General features: G+C 40.2%; 1 protein-coding gene across 4 annotated transcripts in view; it reads right to left on the bottom strand.

The window, feature by feature from the left end:
- The window catches only part of PAIP1 (poly(A) binding protein interacting protein 1), a 190,961-nt gene that overhangs the window by 12,385 nt on the left and 163,644 nt on the right, over positions 1-14,932 (bottom strand). For 3 of the 4 annotated variants that reach the window (XM_033931761.1, XM_033931751.1, XM_033931732.1), the window contains exons 9-10: positions 13,581-13,635; positions 7,686-7,779 (exon numbers count right to left, since the gene is read on the bottom strand). In XM_033931761.1, the coding sequence (XP_033787652.1) occupies positions 7,686-7,779; positions 13,581-13,635 (149 nt within the window). The remainder of the gene's footprint in view (positions 1-7,685; positions 7,780-13,580; positions 13,636-14,932) is intronic. The other variant, XM_033931742.1, reaches the window with a different exon arrangement.

The raw sequence follows: 14,932 nt of genomic DNA, 5'->3' as shown, positions 1-14,932 counted from the left end.
TTATTTGTACTTAGGGTGCGCTTGTTCTCTTGAGTTACCTTCATTGGTTCCAGTCCCACCTCCCTTCTGTTTTCTTGAGTATCGCAGTGCACTAGTGGAGCGAAGGAGTTCTGTAGAGGTAATATTAGTGAAGGTGGATGTTTCTGTGTTACATGTCGCAGTCTTCCTGAGCCTACTGTGACCCATTTATTCCTGGGCTGTTTTATTCTTTGAGGTAGAGGTGGTAAGTTGGTATGATTTTGTGGAGTGATGGAAGCTGCTTTAATTGTATTCAATTCCTGTTTAAGTTTGCAGAGCTCCTCCTTAATACTGGCAAGTTGAAGACAGATGGGGCAAGCTTTAAGCCTCCAAATAGTATGTCTTGGAATTAAAGCACCACAGTGATTGCATAGAATAAAGGTCATCTTGTTTGGTTGTGAAGTGACTTGATTTGAGTAGTCCTGATTATATGGGTCTCTATATATGAATAGTGGTCCCTGGGGTTGGTGGGACTATAAGTCTTACCCTTATTCCTATTAAGGGAAAGGGAAAGAGGAAATAAGATTTAACAGAGGAAAGAGAAGGGTTTATTTTTTTGTGCTTTTTTTTTTTTAGTAAGAAATAGGGATGAGAAGAGAAATTAAGCAGATATAATGCTGAAAACCAGTGAAAAGAGCAGAATATGAAATGCTGAGTAACTTAGCTTTTAGGAAAGGAAAACTCAAGGGAGGATGCAGACAAAGCACCACCTTCATATACCTGGTCACATCTGGAAGAGCAGTAAGCGAACTAGCGCCTTTGCACGCTCGAAAATATGAAAAACCTACAACTGAACTTTCAGGGAGTCCACTGCCAGACTCTGTCTAAAACCTCCTGAAGGAAAGCCAGGTCTACCTAATTGGGAGCCTTTTAAAGCACCCCCTGGGTCTGGGGAGGTGAGGGACCTGAACCCTACCCAAAGAAAGTGTGAAAAATGAATTTTAAATTATTCCACAAACCACCGCCAAAGTTTCCATAGGAAATAATGGAGGTACTCAGAGTTCTGTAGTGCCCTCTGGTGGTCCGAGTGCCTCCGCCTCTGTGGGAGGCTGGCCCTTGAAAATTTACACTAGAGGATCTTGTTTGTATGGGGCCCGAACTAGCAGAGCTACTGGAATCTGAACTAAGGTCCTCGCCTCCGGACCCACTGGATGATTGCGCGTATGTAATTTTCCTGGGGTGTCGAAGACGTTTGTTTCGATCCATCCAAGGGTACACGAACCCCCAGATGTAATCCCCTTCATCACGTTTAAATTTACCTATTTTGGTCTTTCTAATGTCAGTTCTAAATTCCTCCATTTGTTTTTTCAGAGAATCTATCTTGGTGGAAAAATCATCTGGTGATTCTACACTTTGTATGGCTACGACTTTGTCTTGATACTCAGTGTGATATGAATTTAATTCATGCTTAGTAGTATCAATGATAAGCAACATTAAATCCTGAGACGCCCCCCCCCCCCCCGAAACCTTAACCAACAGTAATGTGTTCAACCTGTCTAGTAGGAATCTGCCTTCCAATGAAGTTACTGTCCTTTCTTTGGGGTTATCTTTTGTTCCTTTTACCAACTATAACCCTTTAGACACCAGAATTAGCTTATATAAACTCATCAGGAAATGCAACCTGACTCTTTTCTTTCAAGATTCGCTCACTGATCAGGGTAATAGTAGTTTATGCAGGCCATCCACATGGAATCCCACAGGTAATTTGGACCCTCATTTACAGGTTTTTCAAAATTTAGTGGAAAGAGAGATAGCATGTTTGGAAGGTCAATCTTCCCGTATCACCCGAAATGTCTCTAGAGAGCTTATGCAATCAGTCCAAGCTCTTGCTCAAGACACTAGTATCATCATACGAGCCGCAGATAAAGGAGGAGGCATTGTAATCCAGGACACTACGGCTTATGTTAAGGAAGCCCGTAGACAGTTAAGTGATTCTCAATATTATGAGTCTTTACCCACGGACCCTACAGGTGTATTATCTGACCTTATCCAACATGTTTTATTGCAGGCTTTGGAGAGTGGGACCATTACTGATAGAGAGTATCGTTTCCTCCATCAGAATTATCCAGTTATTCCAGTCATCTACTTTGTCCCTAAAATCCATAAAAGCCTAATTGCCCCTCTGGGACGTCCCATAGTAGCGGGGATTGGGTCTGTGTTAGAGCCCCTGTCTGACTTTGTTGATTTTCATCTTAAGGAGCAGGTCTTGTCAGCTAAATCATATATTAGGGATACCACCTACATGTTAAATTGGCTCCAAGAATCCCAGTCGGTTCCACAGGGGGCTCTTTTAGTTACCTTGGACATCACATCTCTTTATACCAACATTCCCCAGATCAGTGCTATCGAGGTTGTTCGGAGATATCTTAGCTCTTCCAATTTGTCAGCAGCTAGAGTTGAGTTTTTGGACACCATAGCCAGTATTGCCTTGCAGAAAAATTATTTCATGTTTGATACTGAATTTTTTTTGCAAATCAAGGGTACTGCAATGGGTGCCACTATGGCACCCACTTTAGCTTGTCTGTATGTAACTGATTTTGAAGAAACACACATTTACACTTCCAGTTACTATACTGATATTTATGTTTGGAAGCGTTATATAGATGATATTTTTTTGGTATGGACTAACACCCTTGAGGCTTTTCACACATTTCTGCAATGGCTTAATACCTGTAATGAACACCTTCAGTTCACGGCCTCTTTTTCTTACACACAGATTGCTTTTCTTGATATTCAAATAGAGTTATGCCAGGATCACTTTGAAACCACTATTTATCGCAAGTCAACTGATCGAAATAATTTGTTGCATTATGCTAGTTACCATCCACGTCATCTAAGAGACAACTTACCTGTAGGCCAGTTTTTGAGACTTAGACGCTTGTGTAGCAATAAAGATGAGTATAAGACGCGGTCTTTAGACATGTGGCAACGTTTTGCTCATAGAGGGTACCCTCACGGCACTATCAAAAAAGCTTATAAAAGAGCTTTATATGCACATAGAACTTATCTATTACAGCAAACTCAAACCCCTGCAGAAGCCCGCATGGTTTGTACGCTTCCTTACTCATACAAAGCGTTCAGCATTAAGAAGATTATTAAGTCTCATTGGCATATCCTCCAGGTACATCAGGGTCTTGCCCAACCCCCTTTGTTTGCTTTTTCTAGAGGCAGGAATTTACGTGACCATCTCACCACTTCCCAGTTTGTTAGTCAACACACCAGTACCCCTCAACATCTCAAAGGCCATTTCACATGTGGACACTGCACTATTTGCTCCCATGCGATAGTCACAACATGCATTGACCACCCTACTTTGCCTAAAAAGCATGCTCTTCAACAATATACGGACTGTAACACGCAGAGAGTGGTGTACATGATTTTATGTCCATGTAAATTAATTTACATTGGCCACACCATTAGAAGCATCAAAGTTCGTATCACGGAGCATTTGAGCAAGATCAGGAGGAATGATCTGGGAGCTCCCTTAGTGCAGCATTGGCATTCTGCTTCACATCAGCTTTCAGAACTTCAATTCGCAGTTCTGGAAGTGGCTCAGCTGATGAGAGGAGGCAATGTTCAAGCTTGGTTGTGGAAGAGAGAACAGAGATGGATTTACCATTGGAAGACAGTCACCCCTGCGGGGTTAAATTGTGAAGTTGAATGGTGGGCGTTTCTCCACAGATGATAGACAGCTCCACACAACATAAGTACTGGGTGCTCAGCTGAGTACTAACGTCACAGAACACGGGTTTTTCCCTTTGAACTAGGTACCCAGCTGAAATAGTCGTGAGTGTTTGGTTAAATTTTTTTTTTGTACAATGTTGCTATGTATCATTCTTGTGCTTTATTAAAGGAGGACTTATTTTTTGAAGTCATATACAGCAATTGCGGGTTCTCTGAGGAAGCCAGATCGGCGAAACGTGTCAGAACCCCGCTGAATCACCGCTGCAGAGACATTCAAGTTAAGTCTTTTTGTTTACACCATTTTTGTATTTATAAGACTTTGGACATTATTTTCACGATATGGAGATTTAAGAAACACTTATTATTCTATGAAGTTATTTTGAACACTTTCTTCTATCTAACAAGATGGTGCAATGATTGAGTCTGTGAAAGTCTCTATAGGGGTTTTTCCCCATGTTGAGCTTTCTTATTCCACCTTTGGATTCTGAGCGCCATCCAAGTTAAGTTTCAATAACTCTAAATATTGTTCCTTTTTTGTTTGTTGTTGTACTTCAAGAAGGTGGCACACAGCAGGCTGGCTCCACAGATACACCAGAGTTTCTCTATGAAGCTTTGTCCCTCTCCTTATTTCTCTGCTGACACTCTTCCCAGCATCAATCTCTCTTCTCTCTCTCTCCCTTTAGCCTCATCTGATCTCTCCATTCCACTCTGACCCCTTCCCCTCCTCTAATCTCCCTGCCAGCTGTTTCCTTCCTTTTTTCCTCCTCCTCTGTCCAGCAGTAACCCTTATCCCTTCCCTCCTCCCTCTAACAGAGACTCTCTTCCCTTCCCTCCTATCCAGCAGTACTCCTTCTTCCTTCTCTCCTTCCCTCTCCAGTAAATCTTTCGTCTCTCTAGCCTAGCAGCAGCTCACTGTGTGCTTTTAACTTCACCACACAGCTGCCGCAAGTATTAGTTTAACAACTGTTTCATCAGGCAGCCTTGGGGCCTTTGCTAGGCTGGCCCGCTTTGATGATCGGGGCCTTTGCTAGGCTGGCCCGCTTTGATGATCGGGGCCTTTGCTAGGCCGGCCCGTCTTGCATCATTGAAGTGGGCTGGCCTAGCAAATGCCCCGAGGCTGCCTGATGAAATCGTAGCTAAACTACTGCTAGCGGCAGCTGTGTGGCGAAGTTAAAAGCACACAGCTGCTGCTGGTCCGGGAGTGCAGAGACAAGATGAAGACAGGAGTCCCGGCAGATATGCGAAGGCAGCAGGAAGTTGCAAGTCAGCCAACGCCGGCACAGGAGCCTCTTTCTTGCCCAATTTGCAATACACTGAAGATAATTGCCTGGAGGGGACCCGAATCCTTCACGGACTGGCAGGAAATTTTTGCGGACCTGTGGTTCAAGAACACTGATCTAGAAGAATGCTTTAACAAATAAATATGTTTTCAAAGATTTTTTGAAGGACTTCAAAACCTTTACACTGCTTCAAAGAGCCACTCAAAATATTCTATAAACAAGGCCCAGCCATACAGATCATTGCCATCCATGTTTTCTTATAGCGTACCACATGTGGATGCTCAAGCAATAACTTCATTGTTGATTGTGAGTGCAACGAACGAGTTGGTAAATACTTCTTTGAGGCTTGCATTAAATACCAAGGTGCTTCTCCATGTATGGCATGATATATTACTGTCAAGAAATTTGTATTCAATACGAAACATGACAAGCAACCAATGCAGCCGTTTCAACACTGGAGAAATATGTTGTAAACGAGATAGACTAGTTCTTGCAGCCATATTCTGGACCACTTGTAAAGCATGTATTTTAGATTTGGTCATACCCATAAATAATGCATTGCAAAAATCCAATTTTGCACCAAGACTTTGAATTACAATTTGAAAGTCTAATATTGTTTGTAAATCGGCATGTCAATGTGGATCCTAATGTAATTGTTGTGAACCGCCTAGAACTCGATGGGCATGGCGGTATATAAGAATAAAATTATTATTATAATATAGACAACATCGGCTTAACTCTGGAAAGTATTCTCATCTGCATAAATGCCCCTCTTAACATGTAAAATATGTTTTTGCATTGTTAAATGCTTGTGCAAATAAACATCAAGCAATCTCATACTGGGAAGGATTGCCAATTTCACATCCTGCACTTTTATCTCTTTCAGCTGCAATAATTGCCATCACCCACAAACATCACTTCTGTTTTCTGCAGATTTAACATCAATATATTCTCATTCATCCATTTTTCTATCTTTTCCTACAAGTTGTCAATTTTGATACCACATACTCAATCCCTGTTTCAGTTGGAAAAAAAAATTATATCTGCATACATTCGTTAATGTAAATCTAACTCTTCCAGTACTTGCCCTTAGGAAGCAAAGCAGATAGCACTTATCCCTGTGGCATTCCCTTACTTAGTGACATCACTGCAGAGGTTCAACCACCACTTTTTACCACAAATTTAATTTGTCAACAGTAAATTAAACCATTTCAATACTACTCCTCCTATTCATCCCATATGCAATTTCTTCAACAAACTCAAGGAATCTATAGTATAAAAGGCTGCAGATACATCCAGAGAGTTTTTCCTATATCCAAACCTCTCCAAAGAACATCCAGAATGGATAGTAACAAGTTTCAACTCCCATGCCCATTCCAAAACCCATATCGATGCTTAGCCAGCCAGTTATTTTTTTCTACAAATTCCTCTAATTTTTCTAAATGCTACTCGTTCAATAATCTGATACAACTGGCATCAGTGAAATGGACCTTTAATGTTGAACCCGGGGATGGGAGGAGGAAGGGGAGGGCAGCTGGAGAAATGCTGAATCATGGGGCCAGAGGAGGGAAGAACAGCAGGAAATATGAGGAGGAGAGAAAGGAGGCAAGATGGAGGAAAAAGAAAGGGAGACATCAGGCCATGAGGGGGAGAGGGACAGGAGATGCTGGGTTACAAGAATGTAGGGAAGGGATATACTGGAAATTGTGGAATTATTTGGGAGAGACCGAAGGAGGGGTGGCAAAGAGATGAGGATAGTGAATACAGTGGTAGAAATGTGGTAATGAGCAGTAGACGAAAGACAGAAGGGAATAGGAGACTTGGGAAGGCTGAGATGAGATATGGGAAAGCTAGAACATGAGAAAGGGAAAGGGGATGGAATTTATATACTGCCTTTTTACATATTCAAAGCAGCCTGTGCTCAAGTCTCTGATAAAATCAGAAGGTGAGCTGGCTCCTAGAATGGTCCCTGAGCCTCACAGAAGCACAAAGCAGGCTGGCACAACACGTACACCCGGGGGTTGCCCTGCAAGCTGTAGCCTGCCCTTGTGGAGTCTATGTTCTCTCTCAGGCAGAGCAGCCCCCAAAATGGGGTCCTCTGGCACCAAAGCCTCCCAGAAAAGAAGAAAAATACCTGAAAATAACCACCAAACAGAGCTGATCAGAACAACTTCAGTTTGCTTTCAGAAGAGAGCAGTATACTCCATTGATGAAGGAAGAGGAGCTGAAATGTCCTAATTTGTGAATTAACTGCTTAACGCACTTTAGAAAAAAGAGAACCCCCAAGTGATTACTTAAAAGGCCATATTTAAATTTTATTTTTGTAGACTTCAGAAAAAAACAGGGGAAAACACCACCACAACCACAAATATGCACAAATCAGAGTGGAATTGTCCAGAAGGGAATGATGTGCACTAAAGAAGTATCCTCCAATATGTCTGATGATTTGTAGCTCTTTATTGTTCAAACACATGGACTGAAAACACATTGTTTGTTTTCATTAGTTTGGAACTACAATAACATACCTGAAGTATTCACTTCCACCAGAATAACCATGCTCCTACAAATACCATTAATTTAAGTACTATTGGGACTGAATTCTTGCTTGTGGAATATCCATTTCTTCAATTCAGTTGTAAAAAATATTATATTTGGTACTATAATATAATACAAAGCAATTTAAGAATAGAATAAACAACATACGGATCGCCTCCCCCAGATAAATCAGTTCCATTCTCTTCATAATCAGGAAACAAATCCTCTCGATCAAGCAGCTCCTGGTACTTTTCTTGATAATCTTCAATAAAACACATTCATATAATTCAGTCAGAAACGCTTAGAACATTTTTGATATGATGCCTATGTCTGATTGGGGGCGTTTTGTGAAAATCAAGTGACAAATATAGCCATTTTCAAACCAGAAAAACATCTAATTTTTTTTTTTTTAATTGCAATTTTCTAAATGTTTTTCTTGTGATCAGTGCATCTTTCTTGAGAAACCATTTTCAAAATCAAAAAAACGTCTTAGAAAATGTTGAGTGGAGTGGTGTGTATATGATTCTCTAGAGTTGGAAGTGGTACTGAAGAACTGGAGAAGGGTAGATGTGGTCCCTCTCCACAAAAGTGGAAGTAAGGAAGAAGTACCCATAGCAACTAATTCCAAGATGGCGCCGGATTAGGTCACAAGTGATAGTGACTCCCTCTATCATTTATTTTATTTTGAATTTCTTTTCATTTTGTTTCAATATCTTTCATTTAATTTTAACTCTTTTTAACATTTTCCCATTTATACCTAACTCAATTTGATTTTTTACTATCTATAATTTAATTTTTTATCTTATTCAATTCTATCCAAACATTTGATTCTAGGGCCTAATGGTTTTTAACGACATCAGGCTTTTGCCTACCTCTGCTGGGTTGAGTTTTCTTGATTGGACCGCTGGTGTTTGGTAGTGTGCAGTAGGGGAGTCAATGTTCCCTCGGTGCGACTCTTGTCGGAGTAGGAGCAACTCAGTGTGGAGGATGTGTGCCGAAGGGGACGCCACAATTCTGCTCAGGATCCGGCTCACTCAACTGGAGGTCCCTGCGGCAATCAGGGAAACCTCTTGATGTTGTTCGCCTGCAGTGCAGAGGTCTGGCTCTTGTTCTCTGGCGAGGGCGATTTGCTGCATCTTCCATCAGCAGCAGTGGGGTCATTGCGCCACTGCTTTGAGGGATCTTCAGTGGCCTGGCTTCCTTCCTCAGCCTGCTGTCTTCAACTGCCTGGAATGCCTGCCTCAGTAGACCAGCTTATCTGTCTTTGATGGCCTCCGATCTTGGGCACTGTTTCTCCATCAGGCAGAGATTGACTGTCCTACCTGCCAAGATCGAATTCGGCTACGGTGGAGCCAACTTCTGTTTCGCAGAATCAATTGAAATTATCTTCAAAGATTTTATTTTATTGTATTCTACTTTCTCCTCCCTTTTTTATTTAATTTATATGTAACTGAATTTAGTACATAGTTCCAGCTAATGGGTCTGGCCTGAGCCACTTATGATATATCCGATCTCTTTATCTTATCTCTAGCTTTCCTATCACTAATGGAGTTCCTTTCCTATTTTATCTGTGTGTAAACCGCTGAGATCTGTGATATGCTTAAGCGGCATAACAAATGTTAATAAACATAAACATAAGTAGTAATAATAATAATAATATTATTTCTTATATACCGCTATACCATAAGTTCAAAGCGGTTTACAACAAGTTACATACAATGAGAGTAAGAGATGTTTACAACAAGAAGTAAGAGATGTTTACAACAAGATACATACAATGAGTGTATGAGATGTAAGGGGAACAGAAAAAGTACTTTCTGGGATACAAATTGCAAATGGAAGAGAACCAAGATGGTTTGAATCAAAAGGAAGTATCTAGTCAGAGATTGGGGTACAGGGGAAAACAATTTGGGTGGAATACCTTTACAAATGGGAAGAAGGATGAGTTAATCTAAAATCAAGAGAATTGGGGATTGGGATGAGGATAGCTGAGGGGATTGGGTAAGAATTGGGAATTAGAATTTGTTAAAGAGACGGGTCTTCAGTGATTTTCTGAAGTCAGCGTAAGAAGTGGCCTCAAGAATGGGTTTTACGAGCCATGTGTTCAGTTTGGCTGCCTGGAATGATAACATTCTGTCTAGGAACTTCTTGTAAAGACATGATTTCAGGGATGGGTAATTAAAGAGATTTATTCTGTGAGAGCTCTTATTAGAGCTGTTGAGGATGAATTGAGAGGCGAGGTAAGTTGGTAGCATTCCAAAGATAGCTTTGTAGCTGATGCAGGCAAACTTGAAGAGTATTCTGGATTTCACCGGCAACCAGTGGAGTATCTGGAAGTATGGGGTGATATGTTCCCATTTTTTTAAACCAAAGATGAGCCGGACTGCAGTGTTCTGAATTAATCTCAGCTTGTTAAGTGTCTTCTTATAAGCTCCCAGATATATAATATTTCAATAATCCAGCATACTCAAATAATCAAAAGGATGAATCATCGAAGTATTTTTTAATGGTGCGGAGCTTCCATAGGACTGATATACTTTTTTTGAACATTAAATCTGTGTGCTTTTCTAGGGTTAGGTGTTTGTCAAGAGTGACTCCTAGTATTTTTATAGTTTGGTCAATTTCGTAATCACAGCCATTCACGTGAATCGTGTTGTCTTTTATTTTTTCATTGGGAGATGCCAGGAAAAATTTAGTTTTTTCTGTGTTCAGTTTTAGTTTGAAGGCCGTCATCCAATGCTCTATTTGCTTTAGGGTGTTGTTTAAGAGATTAATAAGTCTGACGACAGACAGATTAGTGGTAGCACTACAGTAATGTCGTCAGCGTAAATGTAAAAGTTTAGTTTTAGGCTTTGTAGCAGGTGTCCCAATGTGATAAGGTAGATGTTAAATAGGGTCGGAAATAGCGGGGAGCCCTGGGGCAACCCGCAGTTGTTTTTCCAGCTGAAGGAGAATTTAGGGAACTTTAGGCCAGTAAGTCTGACTTCTGTGGTAAGTAAATTAACGGAAATGCTTTTAAAATGGAGAATAGTAAACTTTCTGGAATCCAGTGGATTACAGGACCTGAGGCAATATGGATTCAGTAGAGGCAGGTCTTTGTCAGACAAATATGATCAATTTCTTTAGCTAGGTGGCCAGAGAATTGGATAGAGTGAGTGCACTAGATGTGGTGTATTTAGAAAAGCCTTTGACAGCGTTCCACCCAGGCGTCTAATAAATAAACTTAGTACCCTCAGTATGGACCCAGAGTAAAGGACTATGTCAGGAACTGGTTGAGTGGAAAGCAATAGAGGATAGTGGTCAAAGGAGATCACTCAGAGGAAAGGGATGTTATCAGTGGTATGTCTCAAGGTTCAGTTCTTGAGCCTGTTTCTTTGTAACATTTTGACAATGATATTGCTGAAGGGGGTCAGATAAGATTTGTCTCTTTGTGGATGATACCAAAATCTGCAATACAGTAGACATCCATGATGGTGTGAATAGCACGAGGAAGGACCTAGCAAAGCTTGAAGAATGGTCTGAAATTTGGCAGCTAAGATTTAATGCTAAGAAATACAAGGATACAAAAAACCAAGGGAACAGTACAGTTTATGGGGTGAAGAATTTTTGTGCACGAAAGAGGATCAGGACTTGTGATGATCTTAGAGTAGCCAAACAGGTCAAAAAGGAGACAGCGAAAGCCAGAAGGATGCTAAAGTGTTTAGGGAGAGGTCTGACCAGTAGGAAAAAGGAGGTATTGATGCCCCTGTATAATACTCTGGTAAGACCTCATTTAGAATATTGTGCACAATTCTGGAGACCACATTTTCAAAAAGATTCCAGAATTTTATTTTATTTTTAAAAATTCCCTTCATAAGTATATACTAGAATAGATTACATGTACGTCACATATGCAAGAGCCTGTCAATGTTATGAGCATCTGTGTGCGTAAGGATACAACCACCCAGACAAGCATCATTCTCTAATGTGATTGGTCCTTGAAAACTAAAGGCAAGTAATTCTATTTTTATTTTTTATGCAGTCGGTAATCCTAACTTGAGCAACAAAGCAATCAAGACTTTGTTGCCATTTGGATCTTCTTAGCTTTGCAAACTTGGATTTTCAGCTCTGACAGAAATTAAATTGAAAAAATAAAAATACTATAGATGGTGGGTGATGAAATGCATGTTTTGTCAACTATTGAGCTGTGTTTTGAGATACTTGCATTCAAAAACAAACACTGATCGCAATTCTATTTTATCGCACTGATTAGCAATTCTATTTTATCTACTTTAGTTTCATTGTTGTTCCAATTACCCAAACTCTTGTAGCTTAAAGAACTTTAAATTTCGCAATTTTATAATTTCAATTATAATGTGCCATGAAAAACATTTAAGAACATAAGAATAGCCTTACTGGGTCAGACCAAGGGTCCATAAGCCCAGTAGCCTGTTATCACGGTGGCCAATCCGGTCACTAGTACCTGGCAAAAACACAAAGAGTAGGAACATTCCTTGCTACCGATCCAGGGCAAGCAGTGGCTTCCCCATGTCTTTCTCAATAACAGACTATGGACTTTTCCTCCAGGAAATTGTGCAAACCTTTCTTAAAACCAGCAATGCTATCCACTCTTACCACAACCTCTGGCAATGCGTTCCAGAGCTTAACTATTCTCTGAATGAAAAAATATTTCCTTCTATTGGTTTTAAAAGTATTTCCCTGAAATTCATCGAGTGTCCCCTAGTCTTTGCAATTTTTGACAGAGTGAAAAATCGATCCACTTGTACCCGTTCTATACCACTCAGGATTTTGTAGACTTCAATCATATCTCTATTTAGTTTGCTGGAGCTAAAAAAAGTTTTAGAGACAATGTAAATAAATAAATAATAGACACTTCCTCCCCCATCACCTCCTGCCTTACTTAACAGCCATTGTCTCCCTACCAAGATGTCCAAAGGCTTTTCCTCTCCCAAACAGATATAATAGTTTTGAAATACTTGTTTATGCTTTTCCAAAAGGTAATCACCCTTGGGCAATGTCATAAGGCAAGGGAAAGGGATACAGTCTCATTTAAAAAGGATACCAGATCTCTTTGGAGATGTGTTCTCCACAAAACTTTAATAAGCTAAAAATATCATTCTACTCTTAAAATAGAAGTCTTATTTATGTAAGATGTGTTAACAAAATGATTTTTCAAAAATACAGAAGACTAGTTCAATAAATCAATCTTGCATACCATTATCTAGCTTGCTTGGGAAATACACTCTGCTAGTTAATCAAATATGCCAGTTATCAGAGTTTCACCATTCTTTTCTTCCTTTACCTTTAAGAAGTAATTTTACAAAGCTATTGTTATAGAAACATGACGGCAGATAAAGGCCAAATGGCCCCTCTAGTCTACCCATCTAAATGTAAAGCAAAGTTACATACCTTAAGCAGGTATTATATGAGGACAGCAGCCTAATTATTTTCACACGTGGGTGATTCCATCTGCCCACCTACTTTCTCTTTAAGAACTTGAGGCAAAGTTCCCACTGCACATGTGCAGATCCCTTCCTACCCAACTCGCGAGCATGGGACCAGCAGTATAACAACTAACAATTAAATATAACTTCTAGGGAAGATGATAGGGTATGCAAAAATAATTGGTCTGTGTCCATGGAAAATACCTTCTACAGTTAAGTAACTTCACTTCCTCTAGGTACAAGCATGTCATATGATTCTCAACATGTGGGAATCCCTAACTACCAGGCTCACTGATAAACAACATTAGGACAACAGGGACTTGCAATAATGAGTCCAAAAATATCAATCAACCTGAAAATATACTGTATATACTGTATACTGCTGTGAAGGTGCAGCTTGGACTAAGGAGGGTAGAGTCGGATTCTAAACCCCAATCAAACTCTGCAGGATTGTGTGACCAAACCAACTACTTATGGCAGATACAATCAATGAAATACTCCATACATTAAAGATATACAGAAATGCCAAGAATACATTTCTAGTGACTGAAAAGAGTATGCTGAACAGAAAATGGGATTATTTTGCATACTGTGCCTGGATTTGAGAATCGGGACCTACCTGGATCTGCTGCAGTAAAAGGCACTCCTTCAGATGTATAGAAAGTTGGTTCATTCTGAAATTAAAAATTATTACTACAAATTACACTCCAATAACATATGGTACAAAATTACCAATGACAAACAGTAAAATTAACCAAGTAGAATATCAAAAAATATTATATCACCACCTAAAGATATTCATACAGAAAGGCACGTTATCATAGGTTAACACATCCTCAGTCAAAGAAAAACTCCGTATTAAGTGCAATAAGAGCTCAAAATTCTAAATAAATATATCTTTTAAAAGTCTCTTTAAATAGAAGTGGTATAGAAACCCGAACTTATCTCAATAATATCCTCTGACACGGAAAAGATCACCGCAGCTCGGTGCATTACACTCTCTCACTTCAATTTTCAATGTTGGAAGATCATCTTATAATTCCCAACAGGCCCTGTTTCGCAATCTTGCTGCATCAGGGGAATTAATTTAAGAACGAGCAACTGCTTCAAAAATCTTCTTCCACCAAGTCAAAGTTCCGAGCTCCACAATAGATTCTGCAGGCTGGCTAAACAGGTCCCCAAGGAATTAATCTGCCAGCTGCAGACTCAAGTCTGCATCTTCTCTATGCAGGCAGAGCTTTCCCTCCCCCCCCACTGGGGAGCTTTGCTATACCAATAGTCACAAAAGCTGCGAAAAATACCGAATATAAGAAATAAATACATAGAGCAGATCAGAGAGACACCTTCTGGCTCATGTGCAGAAGGAAAAACTGAGGGGACAGCAGAGCCCAAGTTGAAAACCTGGAATGGATTCTTTCTGCATGGCTTACGAGCATGGGGAGAATACTCTACTGTTACAGAGATATTATTATTATTATTAAGTAATTTCTGATCAATGCAAAGGGTGTTACTGCGAATATAAATCATTGTGAAATGTAATACAAATCTTAACGATAACCTATACTTTGCACATTGAGTACACTGGACATAGCTGCAGGAGATAAATAAATACCTATTTGTGGAGTAGAGGAGCTACTTTGGGATACTTTTTTGGTATTGCCCACCTGTAATGTTATTTTGGTGTGAGGTGTGCCAGCAATTAAATGGACTGCTTAGAGTTAGAGTAGCAAGGGGGGCTTCTTTCCGGTTATAAGAACATAAACAATACCTCCTCTGGGTCAGACCTGAGGTCCATCGTGCCCAGCAGTCTGCTCACGCGGCGGCCCAACAGGTCCAGGACCTGTGCAGTAATCCTCTATCTATACCCATCTCTCCCCTTTTCCAGCAGGAAATTTTCCAATCCTTTCTTGAACCCCAGTACCGTACTTTGCCCTATTACGCCCTCTGGAAGCGCATTCCAGGTGTCCACCA

This window comes from Geotrypetes seraphini, chromosome 1 (genome assembly GCF_902459505.1).
Source record: "Geotrypetes seraphini chromosome 1, aGeoSer1.1, whole genome shotgun sequence".
NCBI classification, from domain to species: Eukaryota; Metazoa; Chordata; class Amphibia; order Gymnophiona; family Dermophiidae; genus Geotrypetes; species Geotrypetes seraphini.
The sequence above is the reverse complement of the archived record's forward strand: the minus strand, read 5'-3'. Positions and strand labels throughout refer to the sequence as shown.